The sequence below is a fragment of the Chelonus insularis genome, unplaced genomic scaffold (assembly GCF_013357705.1).
Source record: "Chelonus insularis isolate UGA/USDA-ARS -01 unplaced genomic scaffold, ASM1335770v1 contig_134_pilon, whole genome shotgun sequence".
NCBI classification, from domain to species: Eukaryota; Metazoa; Arthropoda; class Insecta; order Hymenoptera; family Braconidae; genus Chelonus; species Chelonus insularis.
The window spans coordinates 102,539-125,042 of NW_023276375.1; the positions used below are offsets into that span (position 1 = coordinate 102,539).

At 29.6% G+C, this 22,504-nt stretch overlaps 3 protein-coding genes across 7 annotated transcripts; 1 reads left to right on the forward strand and 2 right to left on the reverse strand.

Annotated features, from left to right (window-relative positions):
* Nucleotides 1-891: 891 nt before the first annotated feature.
* Nucleotides 892-7,272, reverse strand: LOC118074260 (glycogen debranching enzyme). 5 transcript variants are annotated; one of them, XM_035095347.1, is made up of 5 exons: nucleotides 7,074-7,272; nucleotides 6,380-6,507; nucleotides 5,964-6,093; nucleotides 5,446-5,635; nucleotides 892-5,293 (listed from the first exon to the last, which is right to left on the reverse strand). In XM_035095347.1, exons 2-5 carry the CDS (start codon nucleotides 6,491-6,493, stop codon nucleotides 919-921), a joined length of 4,809 nt encoding a protein of 1,602 aa, XP_034951238.1. In that variant the 5' UTR covers nucleotides 6,494-6,507; nucleotides 7,074-7,272; the 3' UTR covers nucleotides 892-918. The 5 variants fall into 5 exon arrangements, with proteins under 5 accessions (XP_034951238.1, XP_034951237.1, XP_034951236.1 ...); XM_035095346.1 differs by lacking the exon at nucleotides 7,074-7,272 and adding an exon at nucleotides 6,615-6,816 and having other exon boundaries at nucleotides 6,380-6,548; XM_035095345.1 differs by lacking the exon at nucleotides 7,074-7,272 and adding an exon at nucleotides 6,615-6,815.
* A 402-nt stretch (nucleotides 7,273-7,674) lies between these two features.
* On the forward strand, nucleotides 7,675-14,329 carry LOC118074285 (proteasome adapter and scaffold protein ECM29). The gene is made up of 4 exons (XM_035095387.1): nucleotides 7,675-7,824; nucleotides 8,056-8,303; nucleotides 8,402-8,520; nucleotides 9,057-14,329. The coding sequence occupies exons 1-4, from the start codon at nucleotides 7,800-7,802 to the stop codon at nucleotides 14,158-14,160; spliced, it is 5,496 nt and encodes a 1,831-aa protein (XP_034951278.1). The 5' UTR covers nucleotides 7,675-7,799; the 3' UTR covers nucleotides 14,161-14,329.
* A 132-nt stretch (nucleotides 14,330-14,461) lies between these two features.
* Nucleotides 14,462-17,337, reverse strand: peng (Pumilio and CPL domain-containing protein penguin). Its single transcript, XM_035095388.1, has 2 exons — nucleotides 16,807-17,337; nucleotides 14,462-16,324 (listed from the first exon to the last, which is right to left on the reverse strand). The coding sequence occupies exon 2, from the start codon at nucleotides 16,304-16,306 to the stop codon at nucleotides 14,477-14,479; it is 1,830 nt and encodes a 609-aa protein (XP_034951279.1). The 5' UTR covers nucleotides 16,307-16,324; nucleotides 16,807-17,337; the 3' UTR covers nucleotides 14,462-14,476.
* Nucleotides 17,338-22,504: the final 5,167 nt, after the last annotated feature.

The window sequence follows — 22,504 nt, forward strand, 5'->3', positions numbered from 1 at the left end:
TCTCAGATTTAAAAGTCTACTATTTTTTTCAGAGTCTGAACTCCAATATTGAATATTATCTTTATCAATATAATCTTGCATTGAATGATGGATTTTATTTTGAAATGTTTTAGGTTCCCAAATACTCATGTTTGGAAGACGATATTGTACATTAATAGAATGTCGCAAATAAAAATCAGTATCTGTACACAGATTATGTATCGAAATTTTATCAATAGATGTATTTTGATTATTTGTTGTTGATTGAAAAAATTGAAACATTTTTGTTTTAGTGATATCAACAACAGGCATATAGTCATTATTAAAGAACATTGATGATAAAAAATCTTTATTATTTGACTGGCAATAATAAAATATTATTTGATTAGTTAGTATTTGAAAATGATATAAAACAATCTGACGTACGTTACATAACTTTTTTTTGTAAATTAATGCATCGCTATATACCATTGAAATATTTTTATTTTTCTTACAGAATAAACAATCTTTTTGATTACGTGAAAATAGAGTACTGTTAGTATGATATTCCGTTTCATTTTCTTTCTTTGTGAAATCGTTTTGAGAATGAATTTGTTCTAATTCACTGAATAACTTATCATCTTGTTCATTATTACTCATTTCTATGAGTGTAAAGTCAGAAAAATTATCCTTATCGATATTGGTTCCATCCGCATTTAGAGTAATATTTTTATTTTTTTCTTTTTTGTCAAATATAATATTTATTGCTGGTAATATTTCATCATAATTTTCAACAGAACTAACAAATGCGTGTGTTTTCCTAGATGCTTGTTCTTTTTCATCATTTAATTTCGAATTTTTATCATATAACCATATATTGTCATACTTGTCACTATATTTTTGTTTCATGTTTGAATATGTTAAGTTTGAATGAGAGTGATGAACACACGCAAAATCGTATCAGTTAATAAGTTCACTATTTTTTGATAATATTTGAGATTTTAATGTTTCAAGTTCATGTAGAACCTCTAATATTGAAGATATACTCCAAGCTTGAGTACGACAACTGTCTTTACAATATTCACCATCTTTATTAGTTAACTCTGGAAGACCTCGCCAGTGATTTGTTGATGCTTCTACAAAATGTTTAGAAATAATGGCCTCTGTAGATTGAATAGTACGTTCTAATTCTTTTGAATTATCTAATATCTTAGCAAAATAAAGACGTGCTCGTAAAAAGTATCCAATAGGCCAAACCCACTCAGGACCTTGATGATAGTTCCATCCATGAGCAACTTTAACATCTGTTGAGTCATTGGAGTTATCATAATAACCATTATAAGCCCAATCTGCTGGGTCTAGAGTTTTCATTCCTAAAGGGCCAAGTAATATTTCTTCTGCTTGTTTTAGTGCTAACCAAGCATGATTAGGATTGAAGAGCTCTGGTGCTACAACCATAGCTATAGGAAAATTTGGTCTAAGTTGATAATCTGCCCAGGATTGTGATGCTCCATAACTATCTTTATAAATTCCTCGTCTGTGAATCAATTCAGGATTCATTTCACCTTTTGTTGGTGTTTGATTAACATAAAAACATCTTTCAAAATTAGCTGTTATTTTATCTGCCCACTGCTTATAACTCCACGTTACCATTGTACCATCACGATTATGCCGTTTTACACTTCCATAAGGAAAGAGATTTTGTTTATATAATTCGGCCAAGAAAGTTAAAATAGATTTACTAAGACCAACTATTTCAATAGCTGAACCATCTCGTGGTGTCGCTGGTTTTCCTTTATTTCCAGCTTTTTCCGATGATCCCATTTTGTCCATCCAAGTTCCACAATTAGCATCATTTCCACCAAAAACAAACCCGGTTTCTGGATTTACTCCTATTTGATTATTAAAACCACGATCTGTCATGTGTTCATCAATCTGTTTACCAGCATTTCGTTCTCGGAAACATAAACCTTGAAAATGTACACTCAATGCCTCTTGAATAACATCATGAAGAGGTTGATCAACTTTGCCAGGTGATAATGCTGGTGAATCGTCAGTAGGAAAGAGTCTTGATACTTTATCAGACAATATTTTGATTCCATCGGGAACATATTGAATATAACATTGAATTGTATATAACCACCACCAAACAGCATCTCGGCAATTAAATCGAGCATTGGCTCCTTTATCGAGGAGATTTGGAATTAATCCATGTCTAAGAGTAGCAGCGAATCCAAGAATAATGAATCTTGCTTCTTCATATCTTCCAGTTAACAATAGGACACCACGAAGAGCAATAAACGTATCTCTTCCCCAATTTCTCATGTATCCAACAGCAAAATGGGGTAAGCCAGCTGATATAGTCGTGCATATTTGCTCTTTAACACCATCTTTTATTATGACTTTTGGTCGTGGCGGTGCCAAATTTGGTGACATTTCAGGGAGTTGGGCTGATTTTATAACACCATTGACTTGTAAAGAAGCTAATGAAAGTAATTTAATAAAATATGATCCATCTTGAACAAATTTAGACATTTTTGTATAACAATGGTCTATCAGAGCCATATAAACATTGGTAATAATGGTGTCAAAATAACTGGGTACCAAATATCTTGGAATTAATGTAAATGGTTCAGAAATTTTAGCAAACCATTTACCGAGTTCTAATGTTTCTGGATAGTTTTGCAAACGTTGCCAAATATAATCTATTAACCAGTTGCCTTCTCTTAAATTAACACACAAGGGATGGCCTAAATCATTATTAGGACGAATATCAGCAAGGAGTGACATAATACCTTGAAGACCAGCGTAAACAAGTGGACCGTAAGCAGGAATATTATAAACACCTATTTGACCATTACTTTCATCGCGTTCTTCTTGATCACAACGATATAATACCTTATTCATATCTGATAGAGACATTTGTGATATAATGGATTTTAAGTCTGACGAATTAATATTAACCGTTATAGAACGAAGAATATCATTTAATTTTTCAAAAGCAGGTTTAATATTGGCATGAAGAGAAACACGGAGTGCAACAACTGATCCTGGTTGAAAATTGATGAAATTTAATTGAGTGATTTTTAAGTTTCCAGAATCAACTTTTTCTACCATTGTAGAATCTGGAATTTGAATATGTTCTTTAATATCAACAATATAATTAGCTAAGCCGTTAATAAAATCAGCATCCATTTGATGATTATTGATAGAACTACCAGATGTATTTTTATCCGAATTTTTATGCAGTAATCGAGCTTCAAAAATAATTTCTTCAACAACACCTTCAACTCTTAATGGTTTAATATATCTTTTTGAATCTTGAACATTTGATTCAGGATGATTAAAAGAAGTGAATGCAACTAATATAACACTTTCATGTGTTTTAGGCGAATGTCTAGTTACTGCAACTATATCAGAGTCTATTTGATCAACAAATACCTGGTTAAAGTTTTGATTACCTAGAGTATTATGTAAATCATTGAATGCTCTTTTTGCCGAAATTATTCCAGATGACTTACTCACAAATTTAAAATTTGAATTTGGTAAATTTACATCATCAGTCCATGCAGTGTACTGCCTTGTTTCATCAACAACGTGAATATGATGTGGTACTAATTCATCATATCCTCTATTACTTCCACTAGCACAACAAGCCATTGATACTAATGCTGCTGAAGGAAGTAAGTCATAAACACTACGTTTTTCAACTGGACTTGGATTATCATGGGTCTGGTCCATAAAAAGAGCATGCGCAATGCTAGGCATAAGTGGTCTTTTTTGTGGTTGAAAGAAAGCTCCAACTGGTTCACCGCCGTATCGGTATATAAGTCGTCCTTCTTCATGACTATCCCACGCTGACATGGCTTCCCGAATAAGTGAAGTAATTCCTAGACGATTAACAAATATATTATCCTTTTGATCGGAATTAGTAAAAAGCTCAGCAACGACATATAAATCAGGACGAATACGTCGAGCAACATCCAATAAGTATTCAGCAACAGGTATTGGTGTTGAATGACAATTATCTAAACGTACTCCATCAAATATTTTAACCGTTTGTTCCACATATTCAGTCATATGCTGCCAAAGAAATGGATTATCTTCAGGTTTATTACCGTACCGTAATTTAACGCTATCACCCCAGGCAATCAATTCTCTTCTTAGATAAATATTCGAATCAGGATCAGCAAAATTTTTTAAAGGATCTCCATTAATTACCCAGCCATTATGAGCCATCAAATAGCATCCAGAGTTAGAGTAGATAATTGATTCTCTTTCCAAAAGTGAATCTGGTGTTCCATAATCTGTAAAATATCTAGGAACTAATGGATTTCGTGCACTAACTTCTTTCAGTTGAGGGCCATCAGATTGCACTCTAAAATAACGAATCGAAGCAATAGTATTTTCAATTGCAGCATTTAAATGGTTTTGAACTGTACCTATAATTGAATCGTTGAGCTCTTGAATACATTTACGAAACTCTTCAGCACAACGTTTTAAGCGTGTTTCTTCATCAAAACAGTCAGGCCGATAAATATTATATAATTGTAAAGCCAGATTCATATCGACTGTTGATTTCAATCGACGAAATTGTGGATCTTGTATTATAACTATTGATTTTTCTTGAATTGGTATTGCATCTTGTGGCATTTGGGTACGTGCCAAATTCAAGAAATCTCCAATCACTTCATTGACATCAAGTGAGTAAAGTTCATGAATTTTAACTAAAGGTAGAAAATGAGTATGAAGAGCATGCCGTATAGCATTTAGATGATCTTCTGTTTCCACGACACATGGAATACCTTTTAACTCCCATTTACCAGCAGCTATTTCTAAGGTTAACTCAAATAGTGTAGCATCTAAAAGATAAGCTGGTCGAAGATGAGGAGAATTGAGACAGTTGTAAGTACATTCAGGATGTGAAACCAAAAATGAGCTTTCATTAGCTGTATGATTAAGAACAATATCACATATTGATAGCATATTCCACTCTTGTCGTAGTTTTTTTATCAGTTTCTCTACATCAGTAAACGTAACAGGTTGCTGTTTGTCATCGTAAAATGATGAATTTATTTTTAACTGATCACTCAAACTGTAGGCTGATTGAGACCCACCGAGTTCTTGGATTGGCGTAAAATGAATCATGTTATATCCAGAATTACGAGATACTTGTAATTTTTCTTCCCATGTAGAAAAAGGTCCCAAACATTTCGATAAAACTGTTTGACATTGAATGCAGTCTAGCGGTAAAATCATTTCGGGCACACCTACACGTAACTCCGGTTCAACCAGAAGATATCCTGATGATATAGCTTTTGAATCATTCTTCTCTCTGAAAATGTAACAAAAAAAAACTTTTTGATGATTTATTTTTATTTGTTATTAGATAATTAAATTTTTCGCAAATTCAAGTTGAAAGAAAATTGATTAAAAATTCATATAATATTAACTATTATCTTTCACTGATTAACCAAATTTATTTACTTTGCATCTGTAATGTAATAGTGGAATGAACCAGCTCTTTTCACTTTAAGAACTGCTACTTCGTTACACCATGGTAATTGATAATACGTGTCTCGTTCGAATACATTCTCCGAAGATGATGGATGATTGGTAAATATGTTGATAGTTTTCCCAAATAATGAAGGTCCAAGACGAAATTCTACTGTCCATCCTTTAAAAGAATGAAAAAAATACTTGTAAATCAACCATATTTCATGAGTAAAAATAGATTAGAAAACATTTAGACTTTTTTTCTAATATAAATAGTGTTTGTCAATGCATAATTAATTATTTATTACATAATAAATAAATTATTATGTTATTATATTTAAATTTTAATTTTGTTTTGAGTAAAAGTAAATAGATAATTTTAAATTGATTGTGAGTTGATTTTTTGATAGTCTATGATCTAGAAAAGTTTATATTTTCATGTAATCTACAAGCATATACTTAACATATTAATTTTTAAATGAATAACTAGTAGCTGATAAAAAACATACCTTTTTTAATTCTGTATAAAATGCTATCTAGATGTTCTCCTTTGTTCAATGTCAAAATACGAACATCAGAATCATTTTCATGTGGGGTATCACTCATTACTGGTGTATTTGTCATACTGTTTGTCAGTGACTGCAATCAAATAACTATTTGATATAACGAGTTTATGAGAAAACCGTTGGTTAATATAAGTTATTATGACAAAAGAGTATGGGTCATGCTTGGAATAAGATACCATATTACTTGGAGTTTCAGACAATGATTCCAGACAAAACGACTAGCTTATTTTACTATAGAATTTAATGTATACGTTTAAGTAAATCTACTTTATTTAATTACTTACATAAGTACAACACATTAGTGTAAAATATTATTCAGTGAGCAAGGGGGTTCAATTACGATGTTTGTATAAACTTACATAGGACCAAATAATTCTCAGGTAACTCCATTGAAATATTCTGTTAAAGAAACTCTTAATCTTCTCTAATATCATCATCATGGACTTCCAAACAAAGCCAAGCACGGAACCCATCAAAATTAACAAAGCTATTAAATATTGAAAGCTTTGAATACTTTTGTCAATCTTGCTACCAATATATTATCCAATCAATCAATTAGTATTTTAATAATTAAACTTATTTATAATGACTTACCGATCTTGAAATTTCACAAATTATTATTTCTATGCAATGTTAATAAACGATTCTTGAGGTACTCAATGAAAGCAATGTTAAAATTTATACTTGAAAAGTCATTTAATATAATGTTATCAATTACAGTGCTAAGTCAAAATAAAGCTGTGCAATAATAAAATAATATTGTTCAATGATGAAAAAGATTAAAAAATGTAGTGAAGAACAAAGAATGTTGACACTTTAATAATGGACCAAAGTCTAATAAAAAACACTGATTATTAAATGTATTATTATATATAAAGACAGTTAAGATATGTAGATATTGATGTTAGGCTAATATTTAGCTCTTATGTCAAATGATGTTAAGCTCATCGTTCAATATACAAAAGAAATTGGTATTATTAGTGAAAAAGCAGTTAAATAAAAATTTTAAATAATAATATATAATCTTTTTATTGGATTTTAAAATTATTTTACCTATATTGTAATATTAAATTCTCAATCGTTCTTTAAAATACGTTCAGCTAATGTAAACGGTCTGTACTTTTGAATTTGACCTCTGAGTTTAAGAAAATATCGTGAAGGACACAATTTTATATACATATACACATGTCTATATATGTATTAAAACACATATGACATCGAGGGAAAGTAAAAGAGTAATGTGACTATTGATGATTTCTGTTTTAGGAAAATATTAAATTTATTGTATTTTAAACTTTAATTTTTAATACTAAACAATATAGAATATTATCGATGTGAATAAAATTATATTTAAACATTCTACGAGTTTACTCATTTCGAATATAACCTATAATATTGACACAAAATTAATAAGGAATGTTTTTAACATAATAATAAACAACTAATCAATATTATTACTATTTTATTATATTTTAAGTTGAAAAAAATATTTTACATGGATTAAATAAGTGTTGATATTTAACTAAAACTTCAAAATAATACTATGACTGTTTCCTTCACTCATAAATGTATTAAATATTCATTGTTCATATTGAATTATTTGTTTCTAGAATTAAAAATTCTGTTAAATATCGTTAAGAAATTTTTTTTTTAATATTATTGTTTATATTAACAAAATTTATTTATAAACTAACGTATAGTAATTGTATATACAAAACACTCTTTCTATTAGGTACTTCCTATTGCTCACTCATTCGTTATTATACATTTAGTTTCAAAATGGCAGCAGCCACAGATGAGCTGAGTAAGTATGTTCTGTAAATAATTCCATTTATTTAAAATTTAATTTATATTTATTTATTTATTTCACGACATTCTTTGAATCAAGTTGAAAAAATTATTTCATGTACTAATACATGGATCATTATAAGTATAATTACAGATATAGAAAAAAAATTTAATTCACTCGTCACTTTTTCGCATATTTAGCAACTTACGTGAATTCAAAACTAAATTGTAATTAATATTATTACAGTGCTATTGGAAAGAGTATTTCTATGTCTTGGAAATGCCGATACCGATGAACAACTCCAAGCATCAGTATGCAAATTTTTACCACCAGTGTTATTAAAGCTGTCGAGCCCTCAAGAGGGTGTAAGAAAAAAAGTTATGGGTTTATTAGTACATATAAATAAAAGAGTTAAAAGCCGTCCCAAAGTTCAGCTTCCTGTTGAAGCTTTGTTGCTTCAATATCAAGATCCAGCAGCTAGTTCATTCGTTATTGTACGTAAATAAATATTATGCATCATTATAATTATTTATTATAAATTTTTAAATTAATTGAATTTATTCTCTGGATAAAATATTATATATTTTTGTAGAATTTCACTATAATATACATCAAGTTGGGTTATCCACGAATGGAGATGAAAAAACAAGCTGAATTACTATCTATTGTATTGAATGCCATAGAAGGGAAACCTTTGTCTCATCAAGACAGGTGAAATGAGCTTTATTATTCTTTAACTGGCAATAAACTAATAAATTTGTTAATCATTTTTCGTTAATGAGTTAACTATATGCAGGCATATACATTAGACATTATAACATGAGTAACAAATAAGTTACAAAATCTTTCATTTTATATTTTATGAGAAATATAAATAATTTATTTAAACAATTTTTTAACAATATTGAAAGAAATTTAAGGTATTTTAAGTATTAATATATAAATATTTATGGATAGAAACGAGAGAAAACTTTTGTCAGTAATTATAAATAATAACAAATGACAAAAATTTAGATGAATATCCCATCGAAATAAAAATTTGAAATATTATATTCCAAAAAAGTTAAGTCATTTTCAATTAGTCAGTAATAAACTTTATCTCACTTCATTTCATTGAAGGCCATGGTCTAAAGATTTTTCTGTAGGCTTTTCCAAATTTTATTCACAATGAATATAATGAATATAATTTACGTTGTCTTACAACTATTTCATTATTTTATTTCTAATAATTAAATTTTATGTTTTAGCCTACTACTAATGATAATGCCTGCCCTGGGTTACATAGACATTCCATCGAATCCTGAAAAACGTGCTGCCCTTTTGGGTCTCCAAGATAAACCTTACGTAACAAAACAACTACTGAATTTTATGTTGGACATGTTACTATTACCTTACGGCTCAATAGGCCAAGTGAATGATCGAGAACCGGGACAATCTATCGACTGGTCTCAATATCCAGTTCCTCCTGGTCTTAGCGAGTACTCATTTAAAAAAGTTATTGGTGACAATCCTCCAACTGCTGAGCAATTAGAAAAAATAAAACTAGGTATTGTAAAATTCGTATCTGGAGGTTTCTTTCCAGAATCTGATATATTAGTACATCTAATCGTAGCCGCAGCAGATACTCGTTTTAGTGTTGCTAACTTAGCTGATGCAGAATTGAAAAAAGTAGTCACCAGTCTAGATTGGTCATCAATGGAATTAGCTGTTCCACTTTACACACTATATTTAGGAAATACTAATTTAAAATCAAGCAAAAACATTAAACCAGAACATAAAAGGCAATCAGCAAATACACGAATTCGTTTGAAGCTTCTTCATTACTTATGTCGTGTTACAGGCGCTGGATTTATTATATCAGCATGTGTAGCATTAATTTTTGATACACTCTATGGAACCAATACGAACAAAAAACTTAAATCTCTTGCTCTAGACTTTACTCTTAAAATGGTCATGCAATGCAATCTCGAATCATTATCTCGTGTAGCTATGATCATTCATAACGGAATGATAAAATTCATTAAGGATGGTGAACCTGAGTATAAAATAAAAGCTTATATAATAGTTGGTCAACTGGGAAGTCGTATTCCAGATTTAGTAAAAAATGATTTTCGTTTTATTGGACATTTCTTTAAAGCTTTAGCAGATGCTGATGGTGAGACGAAAAGAATAATACGTGAAACATTAGTTACTTTATCATCAGCATTGGTATTAAATCCAGATGACGAAGTATCAATTAATAGTATGATTGAACTTCTTTCTATTTGTATTAAATTAAAAGCAGAACCAAGTGTGAGATCAACTGCTGTTCATTATGTAGCAACAATATTTCCACCTAATCATATACCATCACGATATTTATTACTTGTATCTTGTGGTGATGAGAAAAATGAAGTTTCATCAGAAGCTATTAAAGCATTGTATGGAACAGCTTATAGAAATGAACGTAATAAATCTGACATCAAAGCACATTTTTTCCCCGATTTCCCAGAAATAATTGTTTATCTCAATGAAAAAGCTCAAAAGAGATTGAGCTCAGCTAAAACATGTGTTAATATTGGTAATCATACTTTACCATATAATATAGCCACTTTGAACGAAATAATTAACTATCTACGGCTGTGTCTGGCTAAAAGCGCAAAATTACCATTACATGAAGGCCTAATTGAAAATCATCCTTGTGAATATACTCCTATGATTACTAGATATTGGAAAGAATTACTTGAACAGCATCCAGAATATCTAGATTATTATTTGGAACTCGTTACATTACCTGCTTATGTGACATCAGATGTAATTCCTCTTACAGCATTGTTAGAACTTGTTGGCACAATACCACCTCCAATGACTAATCGTTTTGTTAAAGATTTACCCTGGATTAGAACGCTACTTGGTTCTAAAAAAGCTGATGTCCGAGAATTAGCAGCAAAAATTCATGCAATAATTACGACTTATAATTTTGATTTGAAAGAATTTGAATTGCAAGTTGGTGAGTTAATTAATTTAACGAATAATCGAGATGTTGAAACACAACATGGTGCTGTACTTGCACTTTCATACATGATGGAACGTAAATTATTTGAATTGAGACATACTGAAAATCCTGATATGCTTCTTAGTTGGCCAATTTATAGTGAAACAATAAAGACAATGTGTAATTTCTTAAAAAGCAATACGATTCTTTTATCTGAAGCAGTGGTGCAAGGTATTGGTATTATTGGTAAGGTTTTTCCTTTGCCATTACCAGCAGAAACTACGGATGAAGGATTGAGCACGAAACAAATAGTTGAATATTTTTTTGAAATTTTGAATAATCCTAGATTAAATCATAAGATAAAAGAAATTGCCGTGCAATCATTGGGATTTTTATGCATTCAAGAGTCATTTGCACATACAAAATATATTGTAGAAAAATTTATTGATTTCGCTAAAGAAACTAAAAATTCTGTGATGCATTTTACCATTGCTGAGACTTTAGTACTTTGTATACAAAAATCAGGAGCTAAAGAAGCTCGAGACATTTGGAAAACGTTGCCTGATGAATATGAACAAAATTTCTCACAAGAAAGTGATAATCTCTTAGTATTTTTACTTGATCGATTATTAAAACTTGCAATTGATCCTCATCCCAATTCAAGACAGGCCATTTGTATTTGGTTAATAGCAATTTTACGTCATAACGCAAATCGTAAACAGGTAGTAGAACGACTAATCCAAATTCAAAGTGTTTTTATGGACTTTTTAGCAGAAAATAATGAATTAGTTCAAGATGTAGCGTCTAAAGGTATATGTTTGGTGTATGATAGTAGTGATGAAAATAATCGTGATATATTAATATCAAATTTACTTAATCAACTGTCAGATGGTCGTAGAAGTGTTCAACAAGTGACTCCAGATACTAAATTATTCGAAGAAGGACAATTAGGTAAAGCACCAAGTGGTGGTAATATAACAACTTACAAAGAAATTTGTTCGCTAGCATCAGATTTAAATAAACCAGATTTAATTTATAAATTTTTACATCTTGCTAATCACAATGCTGTCTGGACATCGAAAAAAGGTGCAGCTTATGGATTTTCAGCTATAGCATCAATTGCCAAAGATGAATTGAATAAGCACCTACCAAGAATAATACCTAAGCTATATAGATATCAATTTGATCCAACTCCTAAAATCCAACAAAGTATGGCAAGTATTTGGCATGCGATTGTTCCATCAACACAAAAAGTACTAGAGCAATATCATAATGAAATACTTGATGATCTTACATCTAATTTGGTCCACAGTCATTGGCGTGTAAGAATTAGTTGTTGTAATGCATTAGGAAATTTATTAAAATCTAGTGCAGCAATTGATTATGAAAAACGTGCTCCAGAGCTGTGGAACCAATTATTCCGAGTAATGGATGATATTCATGAAGAAACAAGCAATACTGCGATAAATACTGCAAAGTTGTTTAGCAAAGTATGTGTTTCACAATGTGATATTCAACGTGGTAAATCCGGGGAAAAAGTTTTACAAGCCATTTTACCTGTTTTATTAGATGTAGGCATTCTACATACAGTTAATAATGTAAGACAACTTTCATTACAAACAGTAGCACAATTGGTATCAAGTGCTGGAATTTTATTGAAACCATCATTAGTTAATCTTATTCCAGCGCTATTAACGGCTACAGATGTAGAAAATACAGAGTTAACTTATTTAAGTACCAAATACGGAGGACAAGAGGCTCAAGAAGTAGTTGATAATATGAGGATGAATGTTGCTAAAAATCACTACGCTACAGACACTATGAAAAAATGTACGCAGTATATTGATGCATCGATTTTAAAAGAAATGATGCCGAAGATAATTGAATTACTTAAATCAAGTATTGGTCTGGGATCTAAGGTATCTATTTCATATTTCTTAGTTTTACTTAGTTCCCAACACAAGCAAGAATTACAACCGTATGCTGGTAAAATTTTAAATGCCTTGATGAATGGTTTACTTGATAGAAATGGAACGATTAGAAAGACAAGTGCTAATACAATTGGTCATATTGTGGGATCAGCTAAAGATTCAAATCTTGAAAAATTGTTTAATACATTAAACAATTGGTATATGGAAAAAGAAGACGACTTCATAAGTATTGCTATTGGTCAAACTCTACAATCTATAAGCAATCATAATCATGATGTTATTAATAATTTTTTGGATATTGTAATACCATTGATATTTTTTGCAATGCATACAATTAAAACACCAGAAAACAAAAATACAATTGAATTATGGACTGAACTCTGGACCGAAGTAGTTCATGATACTGAATCAGCAATTAAACAGAATTTAGTTATTATTACAGAAAAATTACGTCTTGCTCTTGAATCACCTTCATGGACGATAAAAGCACAAGCAGCTAACGCAATTTCTACTATTGCTCAGAAGATAAGATCACCAATGGATGAGAACTCTCGAGTTATTTTATTGAATATCTTGATTACTCAATTACAAGGAAAAATTTGGAATGGTAAGGAATATCTTGTTAATGCACTAGCTGCTCTAGCTTGTAATAACAATGATGCTCTGGTTATGGTTGACAATGGTTTAACTGCTATGATTCTTGATGCATTGTATAAAGAAAGCAAAAAAAATAATATTGAGTATCGAAGACATGCTTTAAAAGCATTTGCTGATGTTTTACATGGATTTAAGATTGATCGATTTACACAAATATATGAAATAGCCCAAGAAATTTTAATTAAGATGTCAAAAAAAAGTGGTAATAATGATGATAGTAATAACAAAAATGACAGTGACAGTGATGATGATAATCCATCAGCAGAAGAAGTTGCAAGTATTCGAGAAAATAAAATAAAATTACAAGAAACAGTTTATGATGCTTTAGGTAAAGCATGGCCTTCTTCTCCATCCAACAAAGATACACAAGATAAATATTGTTTAGAAATTGTTGAACATTGTTGCAAAATATTACCGAATAGCACGAGGACTATACAATCTGCTATAATGACGACATTGAAATATTATGTAGAAAAACTCATAATTTTGCAGTTAAAATATGTGGAATTAACTGAAGAAGATAAGGAGAAATTAAATCAAATTTGTAAAACGCTTTATCAAATATTAACGATGGCTGTAAATATTCCTAAATATACTAAAATTCGAAAAGAAGCATTAAATATTGGATTAGTTTTAGCCAAAAATTTAATTGAAAGTGAAAATATACAAGAAATTGAGTCATTAAAAAATGTATTCCATCAATTATTACCAGAATTAACTCAGGATAATCAACCAGAAATTCGTAGCCGAGTAATTGACATCAAAGCCATACTAAAAATTCAATCGTGAATTACATTTTTATAATTTATTGTTTAATTATTTGTTAATCACCATCTTAACACTACTTATCTGATATTTTTTGTGTCAATCACTTAATTATCAAGTTGATTCAGATTTTTAGATTATTTGTAGATTCACCTATTCATGTCAATGGAAATTTGATTTTATTTATTAATACTAAGAAAAAAAATATTTAATGAGTTTGTTAATTAAACTTAATATTGATTTATTCAAAAGTTATGTATGTTTACAATATAATCACATTAGTGAATTATTATTAAAAAAATATGAAATTAAATAATATGATGTAGTTTTAACCAAAACTTTATTTTAATTTATTTATTTTTCCTAGTAAAATTGAAGCAGCAGAAAATGTCTTAGTTTTCAATATTTTATCAACAGTTTGTAATTTTGATATAAGAGTATCAATTACTTCTGTCTTTTCATTTTCGATTAATAAAATTAGTAAAAAACAAGCTCTATTAAATTCAAACCAATTTTTTAAAATTGAGCTATCCAGTTTATTAACTAATATTTCCCCAAAAGTTATATTATTCTTTTCAATACGATTCTTATCCGAAATGATGAGTTTTTTTAGTACCATATGGAGACCAGGATGTTCTAATGCTTTAAAGATTTTACCTTTATCGTTAGATGTAGAATCAGGATTGACAAGAAAGTCGGCAATGGCTTCAAAAGCTTGTTGTAATTTATTATCAAATCCAACTTTTAAAATAGCTAGAGTAACCATTGCAATAGAATTATTTGCAAGCCATTCACTCGTGTGAGTAGATATCGATTCTAAAAAAGGTTCAATAACGCCTTCGAGAAGTTCTTTTTCTCGAATATCTGCAGCTTTTTTACTAATTGCGTTTCCATCACCTTCTTGAAGTTGGGCAATTAGACTTGGATGAAAGTGATGTGTATCTCTTCTTGCAACTAAGTATAAAATAACTTTTTTACCGTACTCATTAACCATAATTTCTTTCAAATTTTCTAGAAATTCTGGAATCAATATTTTTTTGACAAGCACAGTATCATCAATCGAATCAAATATAGATAGAAGTATTAAATATCCGTATTCAGATGTAGCTAGATCTTTGATATGATCCTTTATTGATTTAAGTAACATTTTTCGATCTTTCGCAGTTCCATGCCATACACAAGTCATAGCTACTTTTGTGCCTTCTTTGGTTTTTGATAAACTCAAAACTGAATTTCTTAACATTATTATCATCTCACTGCGATCTTCTGATGAGCATACAGATAAATACTCTGCTAAGAGAGTTTGAATCAGAGGTGATGATACTAGATCTTTACTTAAAACTTTTATCAAGTTTATTTTTATGGCTGATAATATAGCTGTTTTCATATCTGGTACTTGTTGTAATAAGTCTGTTAATGATTTAATATTTTTATCTTTAGAATTTTTGTACATGTCTCCGAAAAATTCTTGCTGGAAATAAAGTTTTTCTTCATTCGATGTATGATGGCTATAAATGGTATCAATGATTGGAGAAGCAACAATATGTGTAATTAATTTTACTACGTGACCATAACAGACAGAAATGATTGCGCTTTTGACATCTTGTGAGCCATACTCTAAAAACATTTTTATACAATGCCTGGCATATTTTGATTGCATCATATCAAATAATGATGGTTTCAATTCATTTGCAATAGATTGCCTTATTTCCGGGTCACAAAATTTTAGGAGCCATTGAACAACTCGAGAGAGATCGTGCATAAAAACGAACTTTGGATAATTTCCTTGTAATAATTGATGTAACTTAATGGTTAATTCTTTTCGTTCTTTTTCATCACATGTTTTTTTTCTCATTGTTTCACTTATTTTTTTAGCTTCAACGGCTATCTCGAATATGTCATTTAATTTTTTAGATTTGCGATATATTTTTAATTTCTTTCTTTCTTCTTTAACTTCTCGCCAATTTGGCTTTGTTAGATTTTGTGGAGTATGAGAATAATTTTTTGTATGGAACCCTTTTGATTTTTTATCAAAATTAAGAGGTTTTTCAAATTTTTTTTTATTGGGCTGATTATTTATCGAGTTTTTACTCAATACTTCAGATTTAAATTTCTTCTCCGAAATCTCTTCATCTCCGCTTGGTATCGTTACATTTTCTTTACGCTTCATTGTTTATTATTTCCCTTTCTGTAACAAAGTAATTCATTGCAATAGATTATAGATTTTATCTCAGATATGCATGGAAAAATTAAGTCAATCATGTGAGAAATTATGTGAAAATGAGATTAGTGGAAAAATAATTTATTCACAAATTCGAATAGATCAAGTTAATTACTTTACTAATTTTATTATAATTTTTTGTAAAAGATTGATAGTTATAAAACTTGATGTAGAAACTATAAGATCTCTCAGAAACAATTTTTTAATTGAATGTAAATGAAACATGCACAATTGTCATTAGATTATTAGCTATTAATTGCTTTATTAATGAATTCCAGTATAATTATTATCGTTCAACAGTTTTCAGTAATAAAAAAATTGCATGTACTTGAATTTTATAAAGTAATAACAAATTTAAAAAAGTGCTTACGTATTGATTATATCTAAAATGTAAATAAATTTTTTTTTATATGAAATCAAATATAAAAATAAATGAAAATTATATTTACCTGTGTTTTAAAATTTTTTTATTGTTATTTGTAGATAATTTAACTAATTTTATTGTTAAAAATAGTAAATTTTTCACAATAAAAGAACTATATAACCTCTACTAATATTGTGAAAGCGGCATGGAGCCCTGTTAACACATGTTATTTACAGTAAAATAAACTAAGGAGTCTAGCCTACTACAGTGCTGGACATAAATGCTGTGTGATTTTCTATAGGAGGGTATAGGGAAATCGCACGTATATCCTTCAAAAAATTAAACAGCATTCATGTCCGGTACTGTACACTGAAAAAAAAAACGTGATACCTACAATGTATGCTAACAACGGATACAAAGTATACTCAAATCAAGTATAATTATTGTTAAGTACAAGTATTCTTTCTACAAGAAGGCTGTACAAACATATACTCATTTGTCACTAAAAAATTTTGAAAATTGAAGTAGACTTGGTATTTTGTTATACTAATCCAACTACAAAATTTCAGTCAAAAAATGTTTATAGCTAAAGTTTTTGCTGCTCAATGCTAATGAATCACTTACTCACATAAAAATCATCATTTACTAAATATACTTACATTATTTACTTGTACCACGTACATTAATTATTCATTTAGAATAAATTTATTACTTCTTGAAAAAAGAAGATTACTTAAAAGCATATGTACTTTTTGCTCATAGAAAATACAAAAACTACCTGTCTTGAAAACACTTTTTACGCTGTTTTTTATAGAAAATTTATTAATTTTGAATATAAAATTGACTTTTTATGAATATTAAATTTCCTTCTGTCGATAATGTAGCAATTCCATACCGTAAATATTATTTACTTATCTCAAGTAAAATATTAGGAAATTTTGGAATATTATAAATTTGATTACAGTAGACTATTTAATAATGTTATAAATAAATATTACTGACATAAAACATAATGTTTTCTATAAATGTAATTTATTTTTTTTTCATTAGAATAATTATTTTTACTTCTGTTAGGTATATTCTAAACTTTAATTATAGAGTTATACAATTTACTCGTTTCAAAAACATTGGCTCTCTACCAAAATATACTTTTTACTGAAAGTCAGTATACGAGTTACCCGCACGAAAAATAATCCTTTCTTCAGGTTTGAAACTGAATTACTTGCGTCAGGAATATATGTTAATTGAATAAAAAATATGTTTCACTCGTTTTAGATGCACTGATGTTTCACTAAGAGCATACTTTTTATTTAAATTTGACATGTAAATCACACATGCGATAAATTTTTTTTCTTAAAGTTACAAAAACTTCTACTTGTACCCAGAAGAATTGTTGGTATATGGAAAATGTGTTTTACTTGTTTCAACAAAACAATCTACTCAATAGAAACATAATGTTTAGTTGACTTCAGTACGTCGTAATACGAATATCTTTTCAGTATACTGGTTACCTGTATGAAGAGTGCTTTTCACTTGTTTTTATAATATTATTAATTTCATGACATCAATTATATTACTTAATTCAAGTACAATGATAAATAATATAAAGAATATCATTGTTGAAATATTAATTTACTATTTACTTGTATTGAAATAATAATGTACATATTTTTGACTTATATATTTTTTTTAATTGGGTATATAGAATTATCTTGTGAAAACATTTTACTATTTATATTAAGTATAATTTTCTTTCATTAATGACTTTATTATTACTATTTTCTATTATATTTATTATTGGTGCTAAAAATATAACTTCGTTGAAATTTATGTATCTCTTACTTGTAATATAGTCATCTTATACTTTTTTTAATAATATATTTTTTTAAACAGTCTTTATTGAATATTCGCTCAAAGTATAAATTTTTATTTGTACAGAGTATATTATCTTTTTAGGATTATTATAATACTAACACTTATAGAATACATATTTTACTCGTTGAAAAAGTATTGCCTTTTTTACTCCACCACTCTTGTTACCTATTTGAAGAATATTGTTTAATTGTATTAAGAATGCTAATAATACTTGTCAAGTACATGTTGTACTTAAACTGAAAATTATGTTTTTTAAAAAATAATACGCTGAGTACTGTTCCAATATATAATGGATTTTAAATTGTGGTGTATGCTAATCATTGTATTTTAACATTTTACTTTTTTGTTATTTATGTAATTATTGTTGTCTTATTGTTAAATTATAGATTCATATTTCTAATAAGATAAATAGTTATTTAATAAAGTCTAATCTCATTAGGAATGTAAATATGAATTCATCAAAAAGACAACAATAATTATATAAATGGCAAAAAAGTAAAATGCTAAAATATAATGATTATTAGTATACATATATACACCACAATTCAACAATCCAATGTATGGACATGATGTTATTTATATGATGTAAATAATTACAATCATTAGATATAAGTACAAACTATTAGTATATATTAAGCTCATAAAAATCTTACTATATTACATTTTTTTTTATAAATATTACATTACAATTATTCTGCATTGAAATTTTTATTTTTTATTATACTTTCTTTCTACATAAAAATTGTAATCTTAAATAACTTAAAATTACTTTTCCCATTTACATAATACGATAATAGTGATAAATTTAAGTATATTAATATTATTTTTGATAACACGGGACAGTTTTCTTTATTTCATTTTCGAATAAAAAGTAAATTATTTTAGTTATTAATAATAGATTATATATAAGTTGGTTGATGCTAAAAATTATTGTTAAATTATCTAAATTGTATAATATTAATTAATATTTATAATACAAAAAGTTAACTAATCATCAGCTCAATAATCATGAGAATACTTTTTATTTATTTGTGGCAAAAATACAATTCTTAGTGTATAAAAGTATAGTTTATTGTCGCATTGAATAAATAATTTATAAAAATAAACCTATGAGATTACTTGTAGTTATCAAGATTAATAACAATTTATTTCATTATAATAGGGTCATAATCAACGTTATACCAAAAGCTATTAACTATTAAAATGAATTCTTATTTTGGTTAAACATTCTAATTTAAATCACAGAATCCAATTGAAAACTTTGAATCAAATTTAATCAGATTAAAGAGAATCAACTGAAATATCAAAACTCATCCCATCATATTTTTTGGTTCATTCTAAAGCCTTATTAATGATTTCTTTTTAACAGGTGTATTTTCATGCTATGCTTACTACGGAAGATAATATTTCAAGTGATACTTTAATTAGTAATAATCGTAATACATGGCAAGGAAGGAATATCAGCGAATTAGAAAAATTACTCTGCAAGGTTGAGTGTATAAATTTCAAAAATAATCTACTAGCTAAATGTAATTTTTGTACGTCTTTTCTATGCAAATAATTTAAACCCCTTATGAATTTTTTTCACATTATTTTTAAAAATGAAACTTATAAAATACGTTTCTAAAAGATTGGTTATTATTATATACTTTAATAGAACGATTCATTTCTATTGTCAATTAATATGAAACATCTGTAGTTCTATCAAGTGTTAATTCTTAAGAAAGAATCACATTATTAGACTTTCATTTCTATATTTCTCATTTTATAATATTGATCAACTTACTGAGGAAGATGGGACGTCCGGAGCAACAATAGGGTAGGAATGAGTATGAGGAAGATAGCGCAGTAGGGACGGAGAGGAAGGGGACAACGGGGCGAGCTGAGAAGCGAGGGCCGGCTCAAGGATACGGGGGAAGAAACACAAAACGGGCCCGTGGTATCAAACCAGAAGATGATATAGACGTGAAATGGTAGCACGAGGAGCGGCTGAGGGAAATGGGATAACGTTAGGTAAGGGGAAGGGATGGAAGCGGACCTAATGGGGATGGAGAACGACAGAGAATAAAAAATAAACATTTCAATGCACAAAAAAACAAAGAAAATGAATGTTACTTCATCTGTCTAAAAAAAAAGCATAGAGGACGCTTGGTATGCGCGGAAGAGCGACGAATAGGGGTGTACGGAGAGCGAAGGAGGGGAATGAGTTTACCGCCAGAGAAATAACAGCAGGTGCCATACATGGTGGAGGTTTGACGGGGGGGGTAGGAGCCTCACGAATGCCTGAGCCGGGTAGCAGGGACGGGTGGGCCCAGGTAGTAGCCGATATGGGTGGCGTGGTGCGGACGTCCGAGGGACATGCCTAATGAGAGGATGACGTGCGTAAATGATACGAGGTCTCTTCTTCGCCATCTGCAGCTATAAGGTCCCACGAAGACAACAATATGACTACCTACACCAAAAAAAAAGGAATAATGGGAAAAAATACAATGATGAGCTGACACCACAATGGAAAAGCCAGTAGCTTTGGAACAGGACTTCGCGGATGATTTGTTAAAACACATAAGGGTCAGTGTACGTACCACAGGTCCGGGCCCAGGCTGCGTAGCATGCGTCATACAAGGAAACATCTCGGCGGCAAAGAGGGAACAGTAGGGGGAGCGAAAAAAGGCAAGACGTGGGGCAACGAGTGTCAAAATATTTCACTGGCGAAGGGGGAGGCGAGAAAATCCGACTACCCGAGACGTCGGACGCGGGACAAAGAAAAAGGGCGTCCGCTGTAGCGTCTAGGCAAGCTATCGAGGGTGAAAAAAAAAGGAGTATTCAAAGAAAGGAGAAGGATGACTGAGAGGACAAGGAAGATGATACAGTAAATTGCACCGCCGTCTGCTGTGTAGCACCACTACTCAAGAGTAATGAGCCTCAGCGTCCCTACTCAAGTCCTCATGAAAGAATAACGGATGACGGAAGAGAAAGCGGCAAATGGGTTCACAAGAGAATGCGAGCTGACCCAAGGAAAAAACGTCGCATCGGCCAAATCTGGACAGGAGGATTTCAATACCCGGTAAATAGAATTTAATCTTTCAACACGGAGAGTGTCTGGATAGTATGTAGCAGGGACTGTGAAGGATAGGAATAAGGCGGGCAGGGAAATGAAGAATGTAATATGTATAAAACAAGTGAAAAGCACTCTTCATACAGGTAACCAGTATACTGAAAAGATATTCGTATTACGACGTACTGAAGTCAACTAAACATTATGTTTCTATTGAGTAGATTGTTTTGTTGAAACAAGTAAAACACATTTTCCATATACCAACAATTCTTCTGGGTACAAGTAGAAGTTTTTGTAACTTTAAGAAAAAAAATTTATCGCATGTGTGATTTACATGTCAAATTTAAATAAAAAGTATGCTCTTAGTGAAACATCAGTGCATCTAAAACGAGTGAAACATATTTTTTATTCAATTAACATATATTCCTGACGCAAGTAATTCAGTTTCAAACCTGAAGAAAGGATTATTTTTCGTGCGGGTAACTCGTATACTGACTTTCAGTAAAAAGTATATTTTGGTAGAGAGCCAATGTTTTTGAAACGAGTAAATTGTATAACTCTATAATTAAAGTTTAGAATATACCTAACAGAAGTAAAAATAATTATTCTAATGAAAAAAAAATAAATTACATTTATAGAAAACATTATGTTTTATGTCAGTAATATTTATTTATAACATTATTAAATAGTCTACTGTAATCAAATTTATAATATTCCAAAATTTCCTAATATTTTACTTGAGATAAGTAAATAATATTTACGGTATGGAATTGCTACATTATCGACAGAAGGAAATTTAATATTCATAAAAAGTCAATTTTATATTCAAAATTAATAAATTTTTTACAATGAT